The 24,372-nt window shown below is 40.7% G+C and overlaps 1 protein-coding gene across 11 annotated transcripts in view; it reads left to right on the top strand.

Annotated features, from left to right (window-relative positions):
• Nucleotides 1-24,269, top strand: part of ABI1 (abl interactor 1) — a 78,950-nt gene extending 54,681 nt beyond the window's left edge. Inside the window, exons 4-12 of one of the 11 annotated variants that reach the window (XM_009569297.2) lie at nt 4,951-4,965; nt 5,692-5,792; nt 9,257-9,397; nt 11,589-11,689; nt 12,724-12,804; nt 14,364-14,540; nt 17,403-17,489; nt 21,697-21,882; nt 23,575-24,269. In XM_009569297.2, the coding sequence (XP_009567592.1) occupies nt 4,951-4,965; nt 5,692-5,792; nt 9,257-9,397; nt 11,589-11,689; nt 12,724-12,804; nt 14,364-14,540; nt 17,403-17,489; nt 21,697-21,882; nt 23,575-23,750 (1,065 nt within the window). In that variant the 3' untranslated portion in view covers nt 23,751-24,269. The remainder of the gene's footprint in view (nt 1-4,950; nt 4,966-5,691; nt 5,793-9,256; nt 9,398-11,588; nt 11,690-12,723; nt 12,805-14,363; nt 14,541-17,402; nt 17,490-21,696; nt 21,883-23,574) is intronic. The other 10 variants (XM_009569298.2, XM_009569299.2, XM_054057470.1 and 7 more) reach the window with 10 other exon arrangements.
• Nucleotides 24,270-24,372: the final 103 nt, after the last annotated feature.

Raw genomic sequence — 24,372 nt, 5'->3', positions numbered from 1 at the left:
CACTTGAGAAGGTCTTATGGCCAGCTGCCTTTCTGTAGGGATATTTTGGATAATTCTCCCTTGCCTAATAGAGGAAATACCTTTTTAAGTAAAAAGGGAGGTTGACTAAAGAGTCATGGAGAGCAGTCATGGTTTTTTTCTGTTGCTGACTGATTACTGGCCAAAGATAAGGACCTAAGCATGCTTATTGCTTTACAGAGCATACATATTGAAGTTGTGAGTTTGCCAGATGCTTACTATTAATGCAGATTAGATTGGCACCATTTTTAAGCCTTTGTTTCCATTGATTGTATTTATATTGAATGAGTTTAACGACAGCTTTCAGCCATCCTAGGTATGGCAAGATATACAGTGAAATTGTCTCTTTAAATTCAAGAGCTGGAGAAATAGTGAGTGACAAACAGCAGGGAAAGTACAACCATCCTGGGTAGAGATTTGAAGTTCCTGCAATCTGAAATTGGAGAGTTCATAGTCCAAAAGTGCAGGAGGAACTTGATTGTTGTTGGTGTGATAAGGATGTTGCTCATGAGTGCAGGTGGCTTTTTGTATTTCTGGGCTTGTAGATATATTTGCTTACATAAATGAATTGTGTGCCATGTCCCTAGCCCTAGTTTTCCAAACACAGTGTGTAACTCAAGTAATAGCTTTCTGATTCCCTGCATCATGACTAATGTTCCCCCATGACTTGTTACTTGGCATGGAAACTATTAAAAACAGTTATTTAGATGGCTGCCTCCTGAGACCAGCCAGCAGAGTCCCTCAAATGTGTAGACATAGTTTGGCTATCAATAGATACCTCTGATTGCCTTGCAGCCTACCCTTTCATACCATTCTCGTTCACGTCCTCTTGGCTTCAGGTACTGCCTTTGTCAACACGTATTTTTGTACTGTTGAGATGACCAGAAATGAGCACAGCAGAATTGCTGAAATAGTTGCCTTAAACAAGTAAGCTTTTTACTTGGTACTTACAGTCAATGCTCAACTGTCCCAACACATTGCTTGTCCTGTCCAAACCCACAGCTAAAATTCTCAGTCCAAGTGCTCTGAATTCCTGGCATCAATTACAGAAGCAGCCTCACTTTTGGCTTCAGTAAATGCCTTGCATGGTTGTTGCAAACACCTGGTTTCCCCATTGCATTAATTGCATTACTCCTTTTCAGCCTGCTGTTGGCTCTCAGTCCTTGGCCAGCCTGCTCTCCCACACTGTCAAAACCCTGTGTGCCACTGCCCTAGCTGTGATATTTTGGAAATGAGAGGTTGACTCTTATTTCTTGAACCTTAGACTATAGTTTCTTTCTATTAATTTTGTGACAGCGTTTAAAACTTCATTCAGGACTGCCATGTGCTTTGTGGGTTTTCCCTGAAAAGGCAAAACTGTTCTGTGTGCTTCTTTAAAACATCTGTCTGCTGTGATGCTTGCAAGAAGCATCCACCAATACTGCTGCTGACCATGCTGTCTTGTTTCTGGGAATATCCTGATCTATCTGGTTCTCTGCCTCAGCATCACAATGCTTGTGATGCATCCTCGGCAAGCCTACACACTGGTTTTGTTCTGATGTATTCGTCATCCAGGATGCTGATATCTGACTGAAAACTGTCCCCTGTGTATCCAGCAATTCAGCTAGCAAGAGGAGAAGGGAGTTCTGCTTCTTACAGCTTCTGTGGCAGTGCTCAGTGTCGCTCTTCATTTGACTAAGCTCTTTTCCTTTTGTACCTCCTTTCTTTTACTTTATTCGATCCCTCCCCAAAATGTTTCTTCCCAGTGAACCTTAGGCATGCTATTTCTTCTTTTCCCCTTGCCCTGCATTTCCTTCCTTGCTGACTTTGACCTTCTCAGGACTGATCAGGCAGTTCATGATTATCATGTTCTGCCAACTGGCTGGCTGGCCTCGAGGCATTTGTAGAGAGATGATTGAACCTACTTTAAACATATACCTGCTTTTCCTTTTGGTTTTCTGTTGTCTTTTTTCCCATTTTTCTTAAAATTGTAATGAGTCAACGAAGAGCAACGTGATGAGTCAATTAGAAGAGCAACGAAGCTGGTGAAGGGGCTGGAGAACAAGTCGTATGAGGAGCGGCTGAGAGAGCTGGGGTTGTTTAGCCTGGAGAAGAGGAGGCTGAGGGGAGACCTTATTACTCTCTACAACTACGTGAAAGGAGGTTGTGGAGAGGAGGGAGCTGGCCTCTTCTCCCAAGTGACAGGGGACAGGACAAGAGGGAATGGCCTGAAGCTCCGTCAGGGCAGGTTCAGGTTGGATATCAGAAAAAAATTCTTCATAGTAAGAGTCATTGGGTACTGGAACAGGCTGCCCAGGGAGGTGGTCGAGTCGCCTTCCCTGGAGGTGTTTAAGGAACGGGTGGATGAAGTGCTGAGGGACATGGTTTAGGGAGTGTTAGGAATGGTTGGACTCGATGATCCAATGAGTCCTTTCCAACCTTGTGATTCTGTGAGTCTAGCCCTGCTGCCTAAACTGATCCCAGTTCCAAGCAATTTTTATAGTTGCTTAGAAAGTATTACAGTTGGTTTTCAGACCAAGAAATGCAGCAGGGTTGACCTTATAAGCTCAGCTAATAAATACAAGAAAATATCTCACCCTAATTAATTAGCTTATTAACCATGATTAAATAGCCATATGGTTCATCTTGCTTCGATTCATTTGCTTTCCTCCCTTACTTCCATCTCTTGGATCAGGAGTTCCTCTTCCATAAAAATCCCTGTTCCTTTTGTGTTCCTTTCTTCTGTGTTTTTCTGTGCATATGACTCTTGTTAATACTGACAGCAACAGAGAGGATACATAGAGAGCTTTGTGCCTATAGAAAGCAGTATGACAACAGTTACTAATTCTTCTGCACAATAAAGAACTGTGTGTATATCTGTCTGTGTGTCATTTAACTGATAGCAAAAGAGCTCACCTGATGTAGGGGTAGAGATAAGAACAAAGGTCAAGAGCCATTGGACTTCAGAGATACGTTTAGTATGTTAAACAGTTCTTACAGTAGAAAGGTTTGAAATGAGAGTGGTGAGGCACTGGCACAGGTTGCCCAGGGAAGTTGTGGCTGCCCCATCCCTGGAAGTGTTCAAGGCCAGGTTGGATGGGGCCTTGGGCAGCCTGATCTAGTGGGATGTCCCTGCCCATGGCAGTGCAGGGGGGGTTGGAACTGGATGATCTTTAAGGTCCCTTCCAACCCAAACTATTCTATGAATCTGTGATTCTATGAGATGAAGATTCTTTAATCATTGCTAGATGTTGATATCCATATTGTCGCTGCAGCGTGGGCAGAATCTGGCAGTGATGAAGGAGGAGGTGGAAAGACTTACTGTGAGTTCTGAGTGACACTGCATAAAGGAAGGAAAGACCTCTCTTTTTGGTTTTATATATTTGAGGCAGACAGATTTAATGGTAGAAGTTGAGGAGGCAACCATGCCACCCTTCCTTTTAAGCCTTTACAAGGTTTCTATGGCTGCTGGGGAGGGATCAGACCAGGAGTTTCACATTTTGCTCTCTTCTAAGAAATTCCTTGTATTATACCATTGCTCTTGGCAACTGGGGAAGTAAGGGGAGGGGTCACATATTCCTGTGAGAGGGGAAAGCAAATTTCATTGCTGAATGCTTGTTTTAAAAATATAATACTTGGGAGACTGCTCTGGTGTCCTGGAAACTGAGTCTTCGTGTCTGTCCATGAAATGAGTATATGGAGACAGAAATGGCTTAAATGCCTGAATTCTGCCACTGCACTGATGAACTTCTGTCCCGGCTGGTAGTGAATGGGATGACCTTTAAATTTACTTACCACAGCTCAGCTTTTTAATTTGGATTTTGGAGCGAGTTTTGCATTTTTCTTCCTGTGGTAGGAATAACTTAAGGGCAGTGGGTTTCAGACCCTGTCAGAAATCTCACATATTGCTGTATAACATGTTTTAATTGGTTTTTTTCTGAGTTCATGGATGCCTTTAAACTGGTCTATGTTTCTTGAAGGAGGAGAGAAGGTACAAACCATAGTTTGAAAAGCTGTGTATCAGGGGGCTCCTTCTGGAAGTGACAGTTTATTTCCAAACAACCTCAAAGAAACCATTGGAATTATTTTGTGTTTTGGGTTTTGTGTTTCCTTGTTTTGTTTTTTTTTTCCAAATTGGTGAAACTAAACCTTTCCTTCATTCAAAAGCATGAGTCCTTCCGCCTGAATAAAATCAGAGAACTCAGCTTGAATTTATTTTAAATTTTACAATAATTTTACTTCTGATGCCAAGTTTTCATATTTTTTTCTCTCAGCAATCCTGAAGGATGTAAAATGATATAGTGGAGTCATATAATGACTTGATTCTAAGAGCTAGAATTTCAGAATAACAATCATTAGAGCACTGCCAACACAGTTGTGAGCAGCCAGCGCTGTGCTGGCTCGAATCAAATTTCAATCAATAAACCCGAGGTGAAAGGCGCTGCTGCTCATCCTGTTTGAGAACTCCCTTTTCTTTATTTACCATTCAATGCAGCAGCTAGGATTTCTTCACAACACGTGAAGGTTAAGTGTCAAAACAACAGGCAAGTCCATTCTGTGCCTTATAGCTGAAACTGTGGTTTTGTGAACAAATTCTTAAGTGCACATTGGCATTGAAATTGCATTGATTTGGGTTTGGACTTCAGTGGTCAGCAAAAGGCTTTTCAACCCTATACTGCCCATGAGGAGCCTGGCAAAAAAGTCTGACAAAGCTTAGCTAAGCTCAATTTTGACACAAGTGTTTTTCTTGTGGTCATGTAGTCAGACAAGAGAACTTACAGTGACTAAGAGAGCCAGTAAATTCTCTGAGTGTACTGCAATGCAGCTAGTTATCAGTAAACAAATGATTTTATTTTTTAAATGTAATTATCTGTAGCTTAACCTGTCCTGTCAGTTGTGATGGATCTGCCATTAATTTCTGCCTTTTTCCCCCCTTTTTTTGCCAACGTTAAGTGGCTAAAAGCCAAGGTAAGAAGTGTTATTTCTCCTTTGACACAGTGCCTCGTGACTGATAGTAGAGGCTGCAGAGCCATTAAAACTGAAAACTAGCGCTGTCTTATATCTCCTCTGCTTTCCATAGGATATTTAGATTAAACATGCTATACTTGATTTTTTTTATTTACAGCATTTAGCGTGTGTCAATATATCTGCGATACATTGACATCTGCATTTATACATAGTTACATTAATTTTTCTAACACATGTAGTGCTTCGCTCTGAATTCAGTAGATGCCTTGAATCCTTTCACTTACATGTTTTGCAGGAGACTTCCCAGACAACCTGACTGACTCTGCTAGTCAAATAGCAGGGGCAAATTGAGAGATTCTGGGCCCATGCTGACTGTATTGTACTGTCAGTGCTAAAGTTTGATTTCTATTATTAACACCCAAACGAAGATGTACACAAATGTGGCTTCCCTTTAAAGCAAAGAGGATACAAGAGATTTGTGCATGAACCTGTTTATCGCTTACCTTTATGATGTCTGTTGTAAATTAATAGCAGAAATAACATTAAGCTTGTATTTTAGACTTCTTTTATTTACTGGTGTCTGTCTTGTATATAGCTGAAAACTTGCTGTTTGACAGCTGTCTGGGAATTCTCACTTCATATTCTTACACTTAAAAAAAAAAAAAAAGCTGTCAATAATAGAGCTGCTCTGCTATAAAAATAAAATGCTGTTTTGCCTTCTTTCAGCATGGAAATAACCAGCCTGCAAGAACTGGCACCTTGTCAAGAACAAATCCGCCTACACAAAAACCACCAAGTCCTCCCATGTCAGGCCGGGGAACTCTGGGGTAAGAATGAGACTGCTTGGTCCCGCCTGTGTAATAGACAGTTTTAATTGTGCTGGCTTTGGTGTTTCTTAAATATGTGGATAGGTGGCAATTCTGATTGCCTTTAGCGAAAAAACACAATTACCTTTTTTTGTGTAAACCCTTTCAGCTGTACTGACTCTTATTTTCTTTATGACCTTTTGAAATTATGTTTTTTCATGGGGGAAGGATTTATTATAGATATGGGTAAATGAGGAGGTTAAGGAGGTTATTGTTGTTCCTGTTTTATGGAGAGAAATCCTTAGTGACAAAAAGAATATCAATAAGGTTTTAACTTCCATGGGGGAGAGAATTGTTAACGTTTTCGTCTACTCATTTCTCAATATTATAACAGATATGAAATGATATTTCCATATATATGGAAATATCCATATATAATGGGTATTTCCATTTCCATATTGCCATATTTGTTGCATTATCTAAGCAAAATTCATGGCACTGTGAACACATTGGCAACATTGATTCTCGCAGTCTTGTGGATTTTTATTTTTATAGTTAAATGAGAAAGGATTTTGCTGTTCCAGAGTCCCAGTGTGACCAGTATTCCCTGCCATAGCATCTCTTCCACTGCTGTGGGGAGTTAAATCTGCTTATCTTGGTGTACCAGCAAGTAGTTGTTGCTAGGGTCCAAAGCCTTAATACTTGAGAAGCTCAAAGCATGTGTCTTATGGTTTGGTCTGTCTGACTGTACATCTTCCAAAAGCCATCCTAAACAAGACTTTCTACCTGCTTGTCACTCTCAGTCTTTCCTTTGTGCCATGGGGGACAGAGGCACTGTAAAGCTGGCTGGCATGATTGTGTTAGCTTCAGGTATGTTATCTGGGAGAGGTGGGGAGGTGGAAGAATTGAGGATTAGTGAGATGGAACAAGATGAGGATCAAGAACAATGATCAAGGAAAATTAGAAACAGCGACTCCTTTTGTCAAAGACTTAGTGATTTTTTTAATCCTGATTTGATGCTTTGCTGCTTCAGGATTGCAGTTTGTTGTGCGTTCTGCAGAGAAATTACCCTAGAGATTTCCTCAGCATGTTTTGTGAAAATTCCCATTGCTCAAGGGCATGCAATCAGTATTCTAATTGTCTCTCTTATCCCTGCTGAAAAAGAGTTGTTTATCAGCCCTGGGAAGCTGGGTAGGCTTTCATGTCCTCTTGGACATTTGGTAGTGAAACAGCAGCATTGATGTGCTGGTGAGCCACCTCTCTCTAATGCTTTCCCCTGAATGTATCAGAGCTGTTCAGTTGCCTTAGCTGATGCCTGATAAGGATTAATCAGCTGAACGTCATTTCCAGATGAGCTTGTCAAGAGGCAGCAGTTGGCTGAGGGGGAGGAATAATGTGGGTTTCTAACAGCGATTCGTATCTGCCCTTCTGGTTCAGGAAGTACAGCTCTTGTCTGGAGCAGCCGTGTTCTGCCAAAGCATGAAATATCATAGGCATGACTGTTTCCCTAATGTATGCAGGAAAAATATCTAGAAACCGCAAGGATGCTACTCTTCTGCCTTTGATCCAGAGAACAGAGACATATGCGTGTAAAATCAGAATGAGCTTGGTGTGTAACATGGGCCTTTAAGTACAAGCTGTCTGTTGTGTCACTTGTCCCTCCAAAGCGAGACTATCCAAAGGAATATGGTGGAGAGGGAGTCCTACACAAAAATTGCTCAGGCTGAGAAGGCAAAGGGACTGCAGGAAGCAGGGGTGTCTTCACCAGACTGGAGAGAGACTGGAAAACCTTCGATACACGGGTTGGAAGTACTGCAGGAGGAGGGATGAATTGCTGGAGCTGGATGGAGGGGGTAGTGGTAGTGGTTCCTTGAGGGTCCTGGGGCAGAGCAAAGCTTTGTGTTTCCTGTTGGCAACAGACATCAGTGCCACATTGAGGCACTGGAGGACAGTGAGGTGGGGAGCCCTGAGCAGTGTTTTCCCCCTCTGTGTAAGGCTGGAAGAAAACCAAAGGGAAGGATCAGACTTAAATGACGGAAGGAAATTGGTTTTGACTTCTCTAGTGCTTGGGAGTTTTAAGTTCTTCAGTGAAGCTGCGAAGAACAAAGAAGAAGCTGAGGTGAATTTTTAAATTGTACAGGCAAAATAAATAGTACCGCAGAGCTGAACAGTAGTTCCTATTGCCAGTGCATTCCAAGGTAGAATACTCTAAAACATTAGTTGTCAAGGTTATATCTGTTGGAAGCACATTTAAAGTCTTCCCTGCTTATGATTTTATTTGGTGGTAGTTAGGGCTCTATCTCTTATGACAGGAATACAAAGCTTCTTTATTTTTCCCACAACTGATCTCATTTGGCAGATCTATAGGTGGTGGCAGTCTGCATATTTAAATCATCTGTAGTTCTTTTTATTGACAAACTAAGTTACAAACGCTACAGTGAATGCAGTTACGTTATTTCCACTCCTCTCTTGGAGGTTTTATTATTAAAGTGTTACAGTGAAAAGTTAGTACTGTTACATTCCCTATTGTAAAAACAAAGTCAATAAGTTTCTTAAAGTACTAGGAAGCCGTATAACTTACCAACTCAGTTATAACCAGTAATTGAACAAATGATTAAGTGCCGGTAGTTTGGTATTTTTGATTTTGTGTAGCTGCTGCGTTGCCGAATTCCATGTCTTGCAAGGGGTCTCTTAGTTACTGGTGAGAGCAGAAGAGCTCTGCAATTCAGTACAATAAATGCCCAGTTCTTATGGTAGTAATGGCTCTGGTTAACGGATCTCAAAAGAACTGTGTTATATTTCTGACTTGATGCAGTCTGCCAGGTGACATTGGAAGTCTCTGGACTTTGTTTTCTTGGGCTGCAAAATGGAGACCACGAAGCTCATCTGTGGAGATCTCTTCAATTTAGATCTGCCCAAGTGATCTGAGATTGCTCGATTACTGTGTGAAACAATGCTACTGGGAGGAGTGCTGGCAATTGCAAATGTGACTTGTTCTGTGAATCTTTCAGCCTTACCTCCTGTCTTTGAGTTGAATACCTTTAGCCAAGAATGTTTCTGGAAAGTCTTTCAAGGGGAGGGGAAGGGAGAGGGGAAGAGAGAAACTGTTGCAGTAGGAGAGTTTGGCAGGTGCAATGTACTGAAGGGTAAGCCCAGAATATTATGCGGAGGTAACTATTGTATGTTGTGTAGTTCAAAGACTATACTTTGGATAGTAAATAAATTTAATTTAGGCTTTTTTAATCAGTTTGTGTGCTGTCGGCTGACTTGCATGGCTCTATCTACATAACAGCACTTTAGAGGGTTGAATGTGACCTGTGTACCCCATGTAGTGGAATTCAATATACTGTAGTGTGGGTCACTGCACAGTGGTCTCTCATGAAAACTTAGGAAAACAAATGGCTTCACTACTTTGTTCATTTATCATTTTGATATTCTAGTCCTTTATCTGTAAATGTCTTCAAATCTTTTTTTCCCTTGAGCAGACGAAATACTCCTTACAAAACCCTGGAGCCAGTCAAGCCGCCAACAGTCCCCAATGATTACATGACCAGTCCTGCCAGACTGGGCAGTCAGCACAGTCCTGGAAGGACAGCCTCCTTGAACCAGAGACCAAGAACACACAGGTAAAGCATTTTCTCTGTGTAACTCTTTCCTGCCTGGTATGCTGATGCTTACTGAAGTCACAGAAAATATTTGAAGCTTTGTGACTTATTCTGCTGCTCTGCATTAACAGAACTTTACTGTATTGTATTTACTGTATTCTCTAACACACAGAATTGTCTTCGTACTCCATAGAAGTCTCATTGAATCAAGCATCTTACTCTTGTAATCACAGGACTTGTTCTATATAATCAATTTATTTAGTTCTATGTTATTTGTTTCCCAGGAATAAACAAAACTTCAAAATTTATGCAGTTGCTGGGCAGGGTAGTGATGGGTCCTAATGGGTTGAAAGCTGCATTATTAACCTCAGCCTAAAATACACTTAGGGCTTCTCTTTGTATTCAAGACCATTAATTGCAAAGGAAAGTTTCTGTTGATTAGAAACACTGTGATGAAGGTAGTTTGAAAGAGCTGATTGCTTTCTTTTGGGTAAAACTTGATGCTCATAATCAGCACTAGCATGATAGAAGTAGAAAACAAAATCTATTCACAAAGTAGGTATTGGCATCAGCCAGTTGTTTCCACATGATTAAAGGCTTTGTTGAGAAAGTAGTATGTGTTTTGGGTGAGAAGGGTGTTCTGAGTGTCCCTTGTTTTTTTCAATGTAATTTTTTTCTCAAATTGCAAGGCTAGATCTTCAGTCTCTTGAGTGAGTTCATTTTTTTTCAGTTTGATTTTTATTGTAGGCTTCAAACTGCAGAGGAAAAACAGATGAAAGATTTCAATATAGTTAGGAGTAAGACACCAGCATATTTTTTTAGAGTGCTTCTTTCTTCTTTTTTTTTTTTTCCTTTGTTAGGTCCTCAGTAGGGAGTGAAACATGGTAGGTCACTGGTGGAAGTTTTGAGAGTATTTTGGACACTGTTGATCATGAAATGTTGTCAGAATGAAATAATTTCTAAACCTGAATGCAGCAAAGATCTTGTTAATCTGCTTAGCTGGCTGCTGTGAATACGCCATACTCTTGTCTCACAAGCTCTTCTTTTATGTAGACTGCAGGTAGAAATTCAGCTGCAACCATGGTGACAAGATCAAAATCTTCAGCAGACAGAACACTAATTTTGAAGGAATTATCTTGGCTTCCATTTCAGATCACTGATTTTCTTTTTTGTAACTGTTATTTTCTTAAGATCTGTTTGAATGATTTGTGCTTGACTCTTGACAGCACTGATTTGTAGCCACCCAGCGATGGTAAATAAACTATAACGTTACTGAGTACTCTTTAATTAGCATGGATGGGTTAGAGTGGTGTTTTGGCTTCAAAACAGCTTGACTACTTAGTTCCCTTTATACTATCCATTTAATCCCTGTAAATTCAAACCTTGGCCTAAGAGGTGCTCTTGGATAAGAGTAAGGATAGTTTCCGCCTGAATCTTGATTCTTTTTCAGCTCCCTCAATGAAAAGAAGTGTTATGGCCTCCAAAGGCACGTGTAGAAATATTATTCAGTAGTTCATTAGAAGTATGCTCTGTAAAAATCTGTATTGCTGGCCTCTGATTTGTATATCATGTAATGATACTCAGACAAATTGTGACTTGACTGTACTGTTACCTTTCAGACTTAGAAACAAACTACTTATGCACAAAAAGTGTGTGCATCTTGGGGGGGGGGGGGGGGGGGGGAGGTGTTAGATAGACAAAAAATTGTCCACACCGTCCTCTTTGGCTTATCATGGCTGTTCTCAGTTAAAAAGTTCTCAATCAAAACTTCTACTCTGAGTAGAAGAAATGTTCCCTCATCTGGCAGCAAAAATAATCTTAAATAATTATTTGTAGTTTAGGCATGAACTCTTCCAGCTCCATCTTACTACTTTCAGCTATTGAAAGGCCCCTGAACTATTCCTGCAGTTGTAACTCCATTGCCTAGAACTGGTATAGTTGCTTACCTTTTTTTTTTTTTTAAAGCATTTAATTAGACGTTTTATGCGTAGTGATGTTTACCAGCCTAGCTAATTCCATTCATTAGGAGTGTTATTCATCCAGCCTTGATTAGCTATATGCGGCTAATCAAGTAGGTAGAGACAGAGGCGTTTTATAGGGAATTTTTCAACATTCTCTAATTGAGTTAGGCTAGCAGAGCTCACACAGGAATTGTGACTGTGATAGGCCTTTGAGTAGAAGCTGTGCTAATATTTATGTTTTTCTTTTACAGTGGTAGTAGTGGAGGAAGTGGCAGTCGAGAGAATAGTGGAAGCAGCAGTATTGGCATTCCCATTGCCGTGCCTACACCTTCACCGCCAACCATTGGACCAGGTAGGTGGGAGTCTTCCTATGTTAACTCAAGGCTGTAATGTCAGTTGCTTGTGTTTGCAGATGGAATTTGACTGAGTACAAGGAGGTAGACTATGTCCTGATGCACAATGCTAGTCAGGAAGTCTCTGATATTGCAGAACATTCACTTATAGAATAGCAGACCCTTTGTTAGTGGTTTGTTTTTTTTTTTCTTACTGGTAATTGAGGTGGGGAGAGGATAGAAGAGGAGAGGTTTACCCTTTTAAAGCTTAAATATATTTTTAAATGTGTGTCTACAATTTGGCATTTCTGGATGCCTTGAGAAACAGTGGCAGCCATGGTACATGTTTTTAGGCTTATGCACTGGTGTCATTTATGCTGTGATTACATTCTGAAGTTGCTAAGCTGTGGTGGAGGTTGCTGAGAGAAGCAGAACTAGTGTGTGTGTAAGACAGCATGGCAGTGAAAAAGAACCATGTGGGATCTCAGTATCAAAAGTGTACTCCCTTGTCTTTAAGAGTGATGAATGATGAGAATGTGTAGGATACTTATGTATTGTAAGCTAGCAGGATTATTATCTTGGTAATAAACCAACTCAATCACTTGTTTACTATCTGTGTATTTTGTGAGCACATAAAGCTAATTTGCAGAAGAAAACAGTGGAGTTTTGGTGTAATATAACTTTGCTGTTGCACTTCTTAAATCTCTGTTCCTCAGATGACAAGTCTTAACTTTCCTATGCACAAATAGGCTTTCCTTCCCAGGTGTTTCTGATCCTGCACAGATACAGATACAGATAGGCATGTACAGATCAGGTACAGATAGGCATGAAATCTTACTATCATCTGGCATCCCATAAAAATCAATGAGAATAAAGATCTGCAGGTACAGAACCCTATGCAGGATCAGGGCCTGAGTTTGTATTGTTTGACCAAAGCTGAATTTCTGTAGTACTTGGGAAGCCTTGGAAGCCTATCAAGTGCCCATGCTTTTTTTTTTTTTTTTTTTCCCCTTAAAATATATGACCTAATTGGGAATATAAACTATTTTATTAGCACACGTTTCTGTTCCTCCTCCTCTTGGAGCCCCGCCAGCACCACCATTGCCACCACCTCTCCCGATGGGCAGTCTGATAGGTGAGACTTGTGTCGATGCTGGAGTGATTGCAGTCATATACTGCATAATCAATAATCATCCCTTCCTAATGGATTTAGTGAGGGTGGTTCTTCTTCTGTAGTGGGATCTACATGATTTTAATATAAAAATCAGTTCCGGGAGGTTTTTTTGGTTGTTGTTTGGTTGTTTGTTTTTAAACAAATCTAATCTCCACTAATTTCCTGTGGTTAAAGCCTCTGAAGATAAATGCACAAGGTACAGGGGAAAGACTGCCAGTTGCTTGAGATCTCCTCTTAATAAAACTAAGATCTCTTTAGTCTGATGTGTAAGAACTCAAAATCAGCTCGAATATCAGTATTCTGCTGTATCACTCCTGCAGCTGAAATGATGTATGTATTCTGTCCTGTAAGGGACTGAAAAGCAGAAGTGTCTGTCACGGTGGCTGGGATTAGACTCTAATGCTGCAGGCGGGTGGCAAACTGGAAGACTTGAGGAAGAACAGTTTTTGAAAAATTGCTTCAAGCATTGCATATAGCTGTTAGGATGGGATTTCAAAGCAGCAGGAAAAAATACCCCACCCTTTCCTGTCACAGACTGATGACAAAATTCATTGATTGTGTTATGAAACTAGCTTTGGAGGCTTTGACCCACATAACCTTTGCGCTTTCCCTTACTGAAGTGTTAAGCGAAAGTAACTTTGGATACCACTACGGGACTGCAAACTTCTGATCACACATTGTGTGCCTTCTTGTATATATTTATGTAAGATCTATACATATCTATATAAAAGCACAAAACCTTTTATTGCAAAACAATTTTCGTATTTAAGAATTGCATTGATATCTGTGACATCAATGTGTGAGATTCATTAGTTTGCAAGGTCTGATTCTTTTCTCTGCCTGTGGGAGTTTAATCCGACAAAGAACTTATATTGTTTTATTAACCTTGAAGTTTGTGCAGCAAGCATGAGGAAGGTAAAAATCGACGTTCATCCTGAGGAATGAGCGATGTGTCTTTCAGGTGGCATCAGTGGTTCTGACTTATTAGTGCAAATTCCTTTGGTATAAAAGGAATATATTAAAAGATATAATAACAAATGCGATTGGTAAATGTGTCGAGTGTCTGAAGCTCATGACATCTGTTTCACTGTTGTGTTAGACATCTTTTTATATTATGTTGGAGACAAGTTCTGGTTCACAATGGAAAACATTTGCCTTGAGCAGAAAGTGTATTTTTCTCTCTGCTTTTTAGCAAAAGGTATTGCGTGTAGAATAATTAAGGTATACTTAGGAGTTGGAAGCTGATTCTGATTTCCAGTCCAATCGAGTCTCTCAGAGTAGTTCTCAAGCATTTATCAAATGCCCTTTGTATGAGCGTTGGTTTATGTCCTGTGTGTTTTTTCTCATTATTGATTATAACAGGGGTGTTTGTTTTCTGTTCCTGTTACTGCCTTTAAAGTATTGGAGACCTGTAATCAAGTATTTCCCATGTTCTGGGCTTTTTTCTGTTTTCTGCATTCTATCCCAAGTAATGCTCTGCTTAAGTCTTTTCCTTGATTCCTCTGGCTAATGCTTTTCAGCTGCTCCGGGTTCAGCTCCTGGTTCCCAGTATGGCACAATGACCAGGCAAATCTCGCGACACAACTCTACCACTTCTTCAGCATCTTCTGGTGGATACAGACGGAATCCTTCTGTGACTGCCCCATTTTCTGCTCAACCTCATGTTAATGGCGGGCCTCTTTATTCTCAAAATTCAAGTAAGCTTCTGAGCTCTGAAATCACAAACTGTTTTGAGCAAAATGATTGTAAAAGCATGCATGGCATTTTAATTCATTTATGAAGAGCATCAGTCAGATTACTGCTTTCTTTCCTAAAATAGAAGGAAAAACAAAAAAGAAAAAACATATAGAAGTTGTGCAGTGATTGTACTATCTGCAATTATACTGTTTCCCCCTCTGACTTGTTTGCTGTTACTCATGACAAGAAATTATGACTGCCTATCTAATTATCAGCACATTATACGTAGCATTTCAAGCGTGCTTCGAGTACATAAACTAAAACCAGATTTTTTTTGCAGGAGACCTAACATGGCTATAGTATGGTCCCTCCACTAGTGGGACAGTGGCAAAAGAGTACTGTCAGAGCACAGCGCTCATGTAACAAACTTTTCCGGTTATGCAGTTCTTCTCTGTCTCTTTCCTAAGTCCTTTCCTGATTCCGAGTTTCTCGTTTGTTCTTGGTTTTAAGCTTGACTGTTAAGAGCTCAGCCTCTCTCATTGTAGCAAACTCCTCCTCTGTGCTTTCACGCCAGTAGTAGTGTAGATGGAGACAAATGAGGGACAGGATGGATACCATGGGCAGGTGAACTGGTTTTAGTCGGCAGCATCCTGCCTACCAAACCCCAGGGCAAACGAAGTTCACTGCAGAAAGATCTGCAAAATAAAGGATCTACCTGATTGTTGGTAGAATGCTGTTTCTATCAGGAAACTTCTTCCTTGCTAATGCCTTAAATTTTGACAAGATACACATTAGAGGAGTTGTAGTTTCGTAATGGTTTCTGGTGGTGTTCTTCAGCATGCCAACTCTTTAAACTTCAGACTGATATTTCTTTTGAAATGAAATGTTGATGTTTGGGCTGAAGATCACTTTGGACCAGTGTTTGTCTTGTGTACTTACTCTTAAGGAGAGAATGCATATAAAGTGCCTCAGATACTGAGGTGAAGACTTTTCTTAGTGTTTTAGAAGTTTTACATTTATCAGAAAGTATTTTTATATGCAGACATAGTTCCTATCTTTTTTTTTCCAATCTTGATTTTCCTCCCACTCTCTGTCACCCTTACTGCCCTTCATTTTCCTCTGCACTCTTGTTCACCCAAATTAATTCACCATACAACAGAAATGCCTTCCTGTTTGAACAGTTGTGTTCTGTTGAATAAATAGGGCTTTAATTCTGGAAATAGTTCAGTTGTCCTAAATGCTGTGCACACCACTGTTTCTGAACACTTATATTTGTCCAAAGCAATTTTTTGCTCAAATGCAGGTGCTGTTCCTTAATCTAGCCTTTCTGGTGCTTTCAAAATACTGATTGTCGACATTTTTTAAACAGTATTTTGATGGGTGTGTTTTTCTACTTTAAACTGTTTTCTTCCGTTTCTGTAACTGTTGATCTTTATTTTTTTTTTATTTTTTAATGCTACTGTCTTGACTGTCTTGATTAAATCCAGGTCCCATGCTTCCTTGAGGTTTTACTTGTCATGCTAACAGATACTGTTTTTTCTCAGATGTTTACTTCAATTTTGTGAGAAACCTGTTTGTTCTCTGTTTTTTATTGACCATTTCTCCCATACAGTTTATTTGATTATTGGTTTTGTAATGAACTAAATGGTCCATTTTTTATTCATCAAACATTAATCTTAGTTATGGCTTTATTTAAAACTGTTGCTTACTTGGAAGTACAGAACCTCTTTCAAATTTGGTTCCAACTGGATTACGCTGCTGAATTACTACCTTTACAGGAATTTCTCTGCTTCAGTGCAAGAGAAATTCCACTGAGAAGAGGCACAGTATAATCAAATGAGTTGATGTTTTGTTGGGTTTTTTTCTTTTTTTTTTTACTTCTTTCCCCCCACTTTATGAGGAGATGTCCTGCCAGAAGCTGATACTTTGAATGGCATGACCTAGTGCTACCGTGCTACTTTCTTACCCGCAGAGGGAAAAGTTGAACATCTCAGCTGTGACAACAGCTCTGAGCACTGGTGCCATGTCTCCTATCTCATTACTTACCAAATAGGTACACGCTTCAGAGACAACGAACTTGCAGGTTCTTTTAGGAAGCTCTGTGTGCTGGTGTAGCCAATTGTAGCCGTTGAAGCCTTTGCCAGCCTCTCAAGTTGCTGAGTGCCTTTTAACCACAGAAGACTTGATGTAAAATAAAGCTTAGTTCTGCTCTAAACCCACTAGGTTTTCCTGCCAACAAGCAACAAGGTCCCTTTTTCTATTTTAAACAAAAACGTGGTAACCCAACCCACTGCTCCCTGCCCCAGCAGAGCAAAATGATGAGAGGTGCTCTCTGTATGAATATTAAGTATTGATGTTGCAGCGTTCTTTCCCTGGTAAAGTAGTGGTGTTCATTTTGTGTCAGTACTGCTTTGCCGCACTTGATGTAGCGCTCTACTCTTAGAGGAGGCATCCAGAATCCTGCAAAACATCACCCCTACTTCTAGTAGCATACTTCTAAATGGTAACTACCAAATATGAGTGAGCTGTATTTGGCATCAAGACGAAAAGCTCAGTTTTGCGTGCTCCCCAAGTGAAGCAGAGCCAGTCTCCTCACACGTGCACCCTGTTCCAGACACACAGACAGCACTCTGCATTTTATTCAGCTGAGCACAGGGGCACAATTTGCTTGTTGATCCTTGATTGGCTAACCATGAATTCGGCCTTGTTGGAAATGCAAGCTTGAAGAAGGTTCTTGTGTGTGTGTGTGTGTGTGTGTTCTTGTTGTTCTTTACATACTTTGTTTTGTGGTCCTTGTTACTGACGGCTGCTTTTGTTTGTTTCCTTTTTTTTTTTCCTTTGTCTGTTTGACTTTCCCGATATGTTGTGTGTGTTGCTACCAGTTTCTATTGCTCCACCCCCACCCCCTATGCCTCAGTTGACTCCACAGATACCTCTCACAGGCTTCGTGGCCAGGGTGCAGGAAAACAGTAAGTCTGGACAAGCTGAGCTGTTAAAGGGTAGAGCCTACTTTCTTCTAGCATGCATGGCTGGCAAGTCAGACTCTATTTTGTTTCCTTTTCCAGAAGCTAATACTATCTTGCATTCTAGTGTCAATATGCTATTGAGCTGAAGGGCACACTCGTCAATATTTTATAACGTGCATGATTATTACTGACCCATTTAAGTTCCGAACTGCTAATTTATTATAGAAATACAGTGTGAAATATGTGGCATCTGCTTGGTGTGAATATAGAAATGTATCTTAATTAAAATTACTAATTTCATGTTGAATCATCCTGCCTGAGGCTTTTTCACTAGGGATAATTGATTAGTTTTTATTAGAAAGGCTTTTTGAAGACTGTCAAAATATGTACTGTGTAACCATTGATTCTAATGCTGTAGTAGTTTTCAGGAAGCTGTACAGTCAATTGAAAATGTGCAGTCCTATGATCTAATGCCATTACAAAGGAGCTTGTAAGGTATTTCTCCTCGCAGCAGCCTTTCATTCTCCATTTCTTTGTGTTCTCCAGCCAGATTGCCCTACTGAGCTTCTTGCAGCATAGCTCTGCTTGTTAGGTTTTTGAGAGAGACGTTCCCTGGCTATGATCTGTGTTGCAAGGTGTTTTATACTGGTAACACTACTTTTACCATTACTTCATTGCAGGTGAGTGTTCTTGGCCCAAATGCTAGTGCAGGTGTAAAGTTGTGTTCCTGATCTGGGGACAGTTTTGTTGTAGGAATATGTTGCAGTTGTGTAAACAACAGAATGAATGCAATGTAGGTAGGCCATGAAGTAAATATGAAACCTTTTTGAAGTGTTGAGGAGCCATGGTGAAGTTCGCTAGGATGTTAGGGGCTGCTGCTGTGCGGTAGCTATCTAGCTCCTGCATACATTCATGGGCCCCCAGATCTGACTGGTGCTGCTGTTCAGCTTTCCTCTAGAACTTTGAAGTGGTTGTGTTCTGAGCATTCCCCTAAAGACAGGAGGCATCTCTCTGTTTCTCATTCGGAAAGAGGGTGTTTGGGTGTTTGCTAGGTAAATGGTAAGAATCATGTTGATGTTAACAGTATGCCACAAAATTCTGTTGACAAAACATTCCCAAATTCAAAGAGTAGAGGTAAACCTACTGAAGATGAGGGTTACAGAATATCTTTGCTTGCAGATAAACTTGAGGAAATTGACACCTGAATTGACTTCTGAACTGTTCCAAGTATTGGCCTCCTGGAGATGCCACAGCCCTTGGGAGAGCAGAGGTGAAAGGGAGAGACTTGCTTGCGTGGGCAACATCAAAATGCAAGCTGACTTGTGAATGAGATTTGCAGCACAAATAGCTGAAGCTTGAAATCTGGTCTTAGGAATTGTTCTTTTTATTTTCTTTCTTTAAACAGTCCCTTGGGTTTGAAAGTCACATAATGAGTATGGCTTTGAGCTGCTGTTGCCTCATTTCAGAGGCAGGGGTGCATGCGGCATCCTGCACATACGCTCAGCAGGCTGTCGTTGAGTTTTGGCATCACGTGTTAGACTTTGATCTGCCTTGTTTTCTGCAAGAAGTCTACGGGGGAGTGGAGTTAGGGAGTCATGGGTAGGCTTGTCTTTTCCTTATCGTAAAGATCTGTGGTTTTGGAAAGCAACATCCTCTCCTCTGTGGACTTCTTTCAGAGGACAAGGACAGAGGACTTAGAAACTATGCAATGCCTGTTCTTTTTTCCTGCGCCCTGTGTCCAAACTGCAGGTATTTCCTTCAGAGAGGTTTTCTAGTGTGTCTGGTGCCTAGGGACAACTGATTGGATGTAAATTGTTGCACTGCCACACCCAGTCCTTTCAAAAGAAGTCTGCTGGTCCCCACTTAAAGAACAGGGATGTGAACACATACAAGGGAAGATGTTTCAATTTGGAGCTGTGTAAATACTGATCCTTTCTCATTTAGTGTGGTTTTCTGTATGCTTTTTTTTTTTTCCTCTGCTAGGAAAAGTAACACTGTTCTAGAGTCTGCCTGTTTTAAGTTCAGAACCAGGAAAAATCTAGGTTAAAATCCGAGGGGGGGGGGGGGGGGAATTCTTCCATGGGATGACACTTGTCTAATTTTCTGTTCCATTTTCTCCCCTTATTTACATTGTGAAGTTGATTTGTTTTAAATGTTTTTCATAAAGCATGCAGTTTCTGCACTGCATCTCAGGGTATGTGCTGGCACTTTCACACTTGCATTTCCTTTCCCCTTTTCTTCTTTTCAAATAAGCAACATCATTGTCGAATAAATACAACTTTTTGCATTTCTTAAGGTAAGAATTTCTCAAGATCTCAAAGGATTGTTGTTTCAATACCCTTTTTTTCCTGGCTGCAGACAGAAGTTAGGGGGAGAAATACATTTTGTGAAAGATATGCCCAAACTACTGCACAAAACCAATCCATTCATAAACAGTGTTGTCATGCGTCTGTGGTAGATTAATGAAGCCTGCCTGTGAGAGCTATTCAGTAACACGGGCAAGATGTAGCATTCACTCGGCCAAAGACTTTGTTAGTCTGTCTCCAAGTGGCATAAATGGGCTTCTGTATGGGATAGGAATCACTAATACAGTGGCAGCCAGTCTTGCTGATGGAGAGAGCTGTGGGGTATACAGCTCAGCTGCTCGAGTTGAGGAGGAGCTGGGCTTGCAGGTGAAGAATAGCAGTAGCTCTTCAAGGGGTAGAAGACAGGCTGGGCATCAGGGTTGAGGCAGCCTCTGCAGCAGCAGCTCCCACTGGCTGCTGCCCCTTAGCAGGAGGAGATTCGTTTTCCCCTATACCAGTTCAGCCAGTCTGACCCAGCTAGGACGTGGGAGCTATGCTCAGTCCCCTTGTCAGGGACATGAGGCTGAAGAGCAAAGGTTAGTCACTGCTGGAGTAGCAGCCAGGTGAAAGTAAAGAGCATTAAGGCAAACAGAAAACCTGTTTCTGGTCTCCATTGCCATTGTAACAAGCAGTAACTAAACCTTCATTCATTATTCTTTCTTTGCCCTGCAGCTTGGCTTTCTCCTCAAAATTGGTGTAGTGTGCTGGAGCTACATGTTCTGGAACGCATGCCCAGCTTGATGGCTCCTTGCAGTTGAACACTGGTTTTTAGCCTGTGGTTTTGATGTGCAGACTCCCAAATCTCTTGTAGTTGAATCTGTGTTGCTATGTAACGGAGTTGAGTTTAGTGACAGTAGCTTCCTTTCAGTAACTTGTGGCTTCATAGTGCATACACCTAGGGCCGCGTGTAGTGGGCCACAGTTAGAAGGAACAGGATAAGTGACTTGATGTCTTGCATCTGAGTGTGCGCGCTCTCTCTCTCTCCTTTGCCGCCAGCTGTTGTGAATGTTACTGAAAACTAATTTGATGAAGTGATTTTAAGAGTGATTTGTACCATAATGCCTTTCTCTTTTTTTCCCTTTCCCAAAGCAAGTGGTAATTGTGCTGACTGGAGGATCTCAGGGCAGGGATTTGACATTTTGGATTATACACTTAATTCCTAGAGCACTTTTCCCCCCAAGAGCAGCAGCTGCCTCTTGTAGTTTTCCATTTATTAATTGAATCTTGGATGTGTGCACACACACAAGCTAGTCTGCAAGATAAGAAACTGTACAAAGCTTTTCTTCTGCAGAAGGATTACTTGGCTTTCTCTTACCTGGTTAAATATTAAACAATGGTCTCATCTCTTTTTTTTATGATCCACACCAGATCATTTTTGTCCCCTTAATGCTAGTTCTGAGAGAGAAGGAATCCAAGGAAGCAGTGTTCAGAAATAAAGTACAGTGATTATTATAGACAAAGGATTTTTTTAAAAAATAATAAAGCTCTGGTCCAGTTGAGAGGCCTGTTGCTGCCTGGCTCAGAGGGTGCTGCTCGGAGTCCTCCCATAGCTAACGGCTGCACCTAGCCCAAGTGCATGGACGTCGGAGCAGGAAGCTTTCCTTTCTGCTGGTGTTCAGCTTATGCCCTGCAGCATGTGCTTTGACTCTAGTGGCATTTATACATAGATTTGACCACTAATAACAAATGTAGTTGTATGTTGTAGCTGTTAATATGAAGCCTCTGTTTCTAATCAGTGCATGGTGTTGTAGTGCATGCTGTCTGTCGTCCCCCATCCCATTTTATTTGCAGTGTGCCGCCTCAGGTTTGTTTGCATCTCCACACTGGTTTGATTTAAGAAAAAATTAATCTCCAAATGTTTCTAGTTGCTGATAGCCCGACTCCTCCCCCACCACCGCCTCCCGATGAGATGCCGATGTTTGATGACTCTCCTCCTCCTCCACCCCCTCCCCCTGTGGATTATGAGGATGAGGAGGCTGCTGTTGTGCAGTACAGCGATCCCTATGCAGATGGAGATCCTGCTTGGGCACCTAAAAACTATATAGAGAAAGGTAAGAGAAGCCTTGCAATTCTGTGTCACTGCAACATCAGAGGATTAACGGTATCTGAAGAGAATCAAGGACTTATCTTGGGTCTGTCGAAAACAATTGTCCCTGCTAAGTCAGAACTCGAATCATTCTTTTCTTAGTTTGTTTGTGGCTACACCTAATGTGATAAAATATAATCCTTCTTTGAAGGATTATAAAATACCTTCAAGCATTCTAGAATGGATAAAAAAATTCCTTCGTTATGAGAAGCAGATGAAGATCAGATGGCTTTCATCTTTGCTGAGCCACTGGACTGTGTCTGTAGCTACATCAGGATTGCTGGGCAATCATCTAGAAACCGTGGTGCAAGAAGGCCGGACAGCCCGAGCTCTGTTTATCCCATCACACTAGATAGCCAGAGCGGATCGTTAGACTTGCAACTATAAAATGTAGTGAGGCTTCCTTGGAGACTTATCAGTGGCTCGAGATCAGCAGACTGTAAATCGTGCTGAGGTGTGAACTCGTAAAGGCCTCTTCCCTCAAATAAGGGGCATGGTGATTTTTCTGCCTGCAGAGTTGTCTGTCTCCTGGCCACAACCATTTTGTCTACAGCAATGTTGCAAGTTTTCTTAGCATCTGGCTGGTAGTGTAGTGTGTATGAGATGGGGTAGGGTGGCCGCTGTGCGTGTCCTGGCAGAACTGCTGTTGTTTCATCTTCACTCCTAGTTGGACTGTGTGTGGGATGAAAATAGTAACTGAAGCACCACATCAGTATTTGATAGGTGTTAAGACATCACATTTCTGAGAATATATATATATATATATATATATGTAAAATAGTAGATTCTTGGAATTCATAAAACTCATCAACTGCATAAATCCATGTTAAGTTTTGAAGGGTAAGGCTGTGATGTCCAAAGTTTGTGTATTCATAGCGCTAGTTTTTAATTCCAGTATTATAGGGTTAACATTTAAGTTCCTTAGGGAGATCTCTGCTTTCTTAATTGCATACAATGAGTTGGACGGTGGTACTAGTAACGTAATGATGGCATTGCTGTAAATCCACTTCTACTTTTCCTACAATAACTTTTATACTTGCACTCATTGCAGCTCCTCATAAAGTAATGCCAAAAATTCTTATCGCAGGGAAGTTCTGTAGAAGGACCATCCTTTTCTGCACAGTGTCTTTAAGTATCTGTGTGTACAGGATCCTGTGCTGCAGTACCTGCTGTGTAGCTTCAGAGGCCACAGTGGAGAATTTTTATTCTGTTGGTCCATCTCTACAGAATGAATTTTTTTTTAATTTTTTTTTTTTAAGGCTTTCTCTAATCAAGAAGTTCCTCTCCCCCTGCCCCCGCCCCTGGGATCTCTCTGCTTTTGAGGTAATCTGACCAGAAATTACTGCCATGCCAGTTATTTCCCAGTTCAGCTTCTAAGTGTCCATACACTCTGTTTTACCGTGTCACAGTCCACTGTACCTGTCAATAGTTTGAGGAGCATTGAGTGTAGGTACCAGCTGCTTCTTACTGGGAGCTACTGTTGCAAGAAAAGTGAAATTTCCTTTTTTTGACTTAATTTTCAAGAGGGTAAACATGTGGATTCATTATGGAAAATCCCAGCAAAGCAAACCAGTCTTTTAAAAAATAATTATACTTGAAAAATGTTAATAGTGGTGCTATTAATAAAATGCTAAATGTGTCCCTGTTCACTCCACAGTTGTTGCTATATATGACTACACAAAGGACAAAGATGATGAGCTGTCATTTATGGAGGGTGCAATCATTTATGTGATAAAGAAGAATGACGATGGCTGGTATGAAGGAGTTTGCAATCGAGTAACTGGCTTGTTTCCTGGGAATTACGTTGAATCAATCATGCACTATGCCGATTAAAATCTTTTGCTTTTCAAAGTTGGGTCTTGTATTCAGTCATACCATGATTATTTACAAGAGGAAACTAAAAGCTAACAGAGTTGTCTTAATATTTACTTTCAGAAAAAACGTGCCCATTTCTTCAGGCCATACTGTTCAATGGTATGATTGAATGTCCATCGCGCTCAGTCTCTGGAGACAGTATGTCTTACCTGATGGCAATTTGTAAAACAAGCAGCTGTCTATAACTGGTTATACTTATTTACTTATGCATTGTTAATTTTATGACCAGCCTAAGTATTCTGGGGAAGTAGGGTATAATATTTAATGAACCATGATCAGATTGTGCCATTACATTTTTCAGTACAGCATGGTAACTAACACTACGTTAGACTAACATATTAAAATCTGGATGAGAAGTTTAATGTTAGTGCTGGTCATATTACTTTTTGTTTAGACTCTCTGCTCATTCTTGAACTATATTTGTTTAAAGCATGCATACAAACTTATGTATTGAAATATACTTTTTTAAAAATCCAAGATGCTTCCAATTGTTGTAATCTTTACCTGGAGTATTCTCACTAAAGTCTATTACAATGAGTTGTTTGGGTCTAAGGTGTCCATGTGAATCAAAAAATGGGTG

This window comes from Cuculus canorus, chromosome 2 (assembly GCF_017976375.1).
Source record: "Cuculus canorus isolate bCucCan1 chromosome 2, bCucCan1.pri, whole genome shotgun sequence".
Lineage (NCBI taxonomy): Eukaryota > Metazoa > Chordata > Aves > Cuculiformes > Cuculidae > Cuculus > Cuculus canorus.
This window is presented reverse-complemented; position numbering and strand designations above follow the sequence as displayed.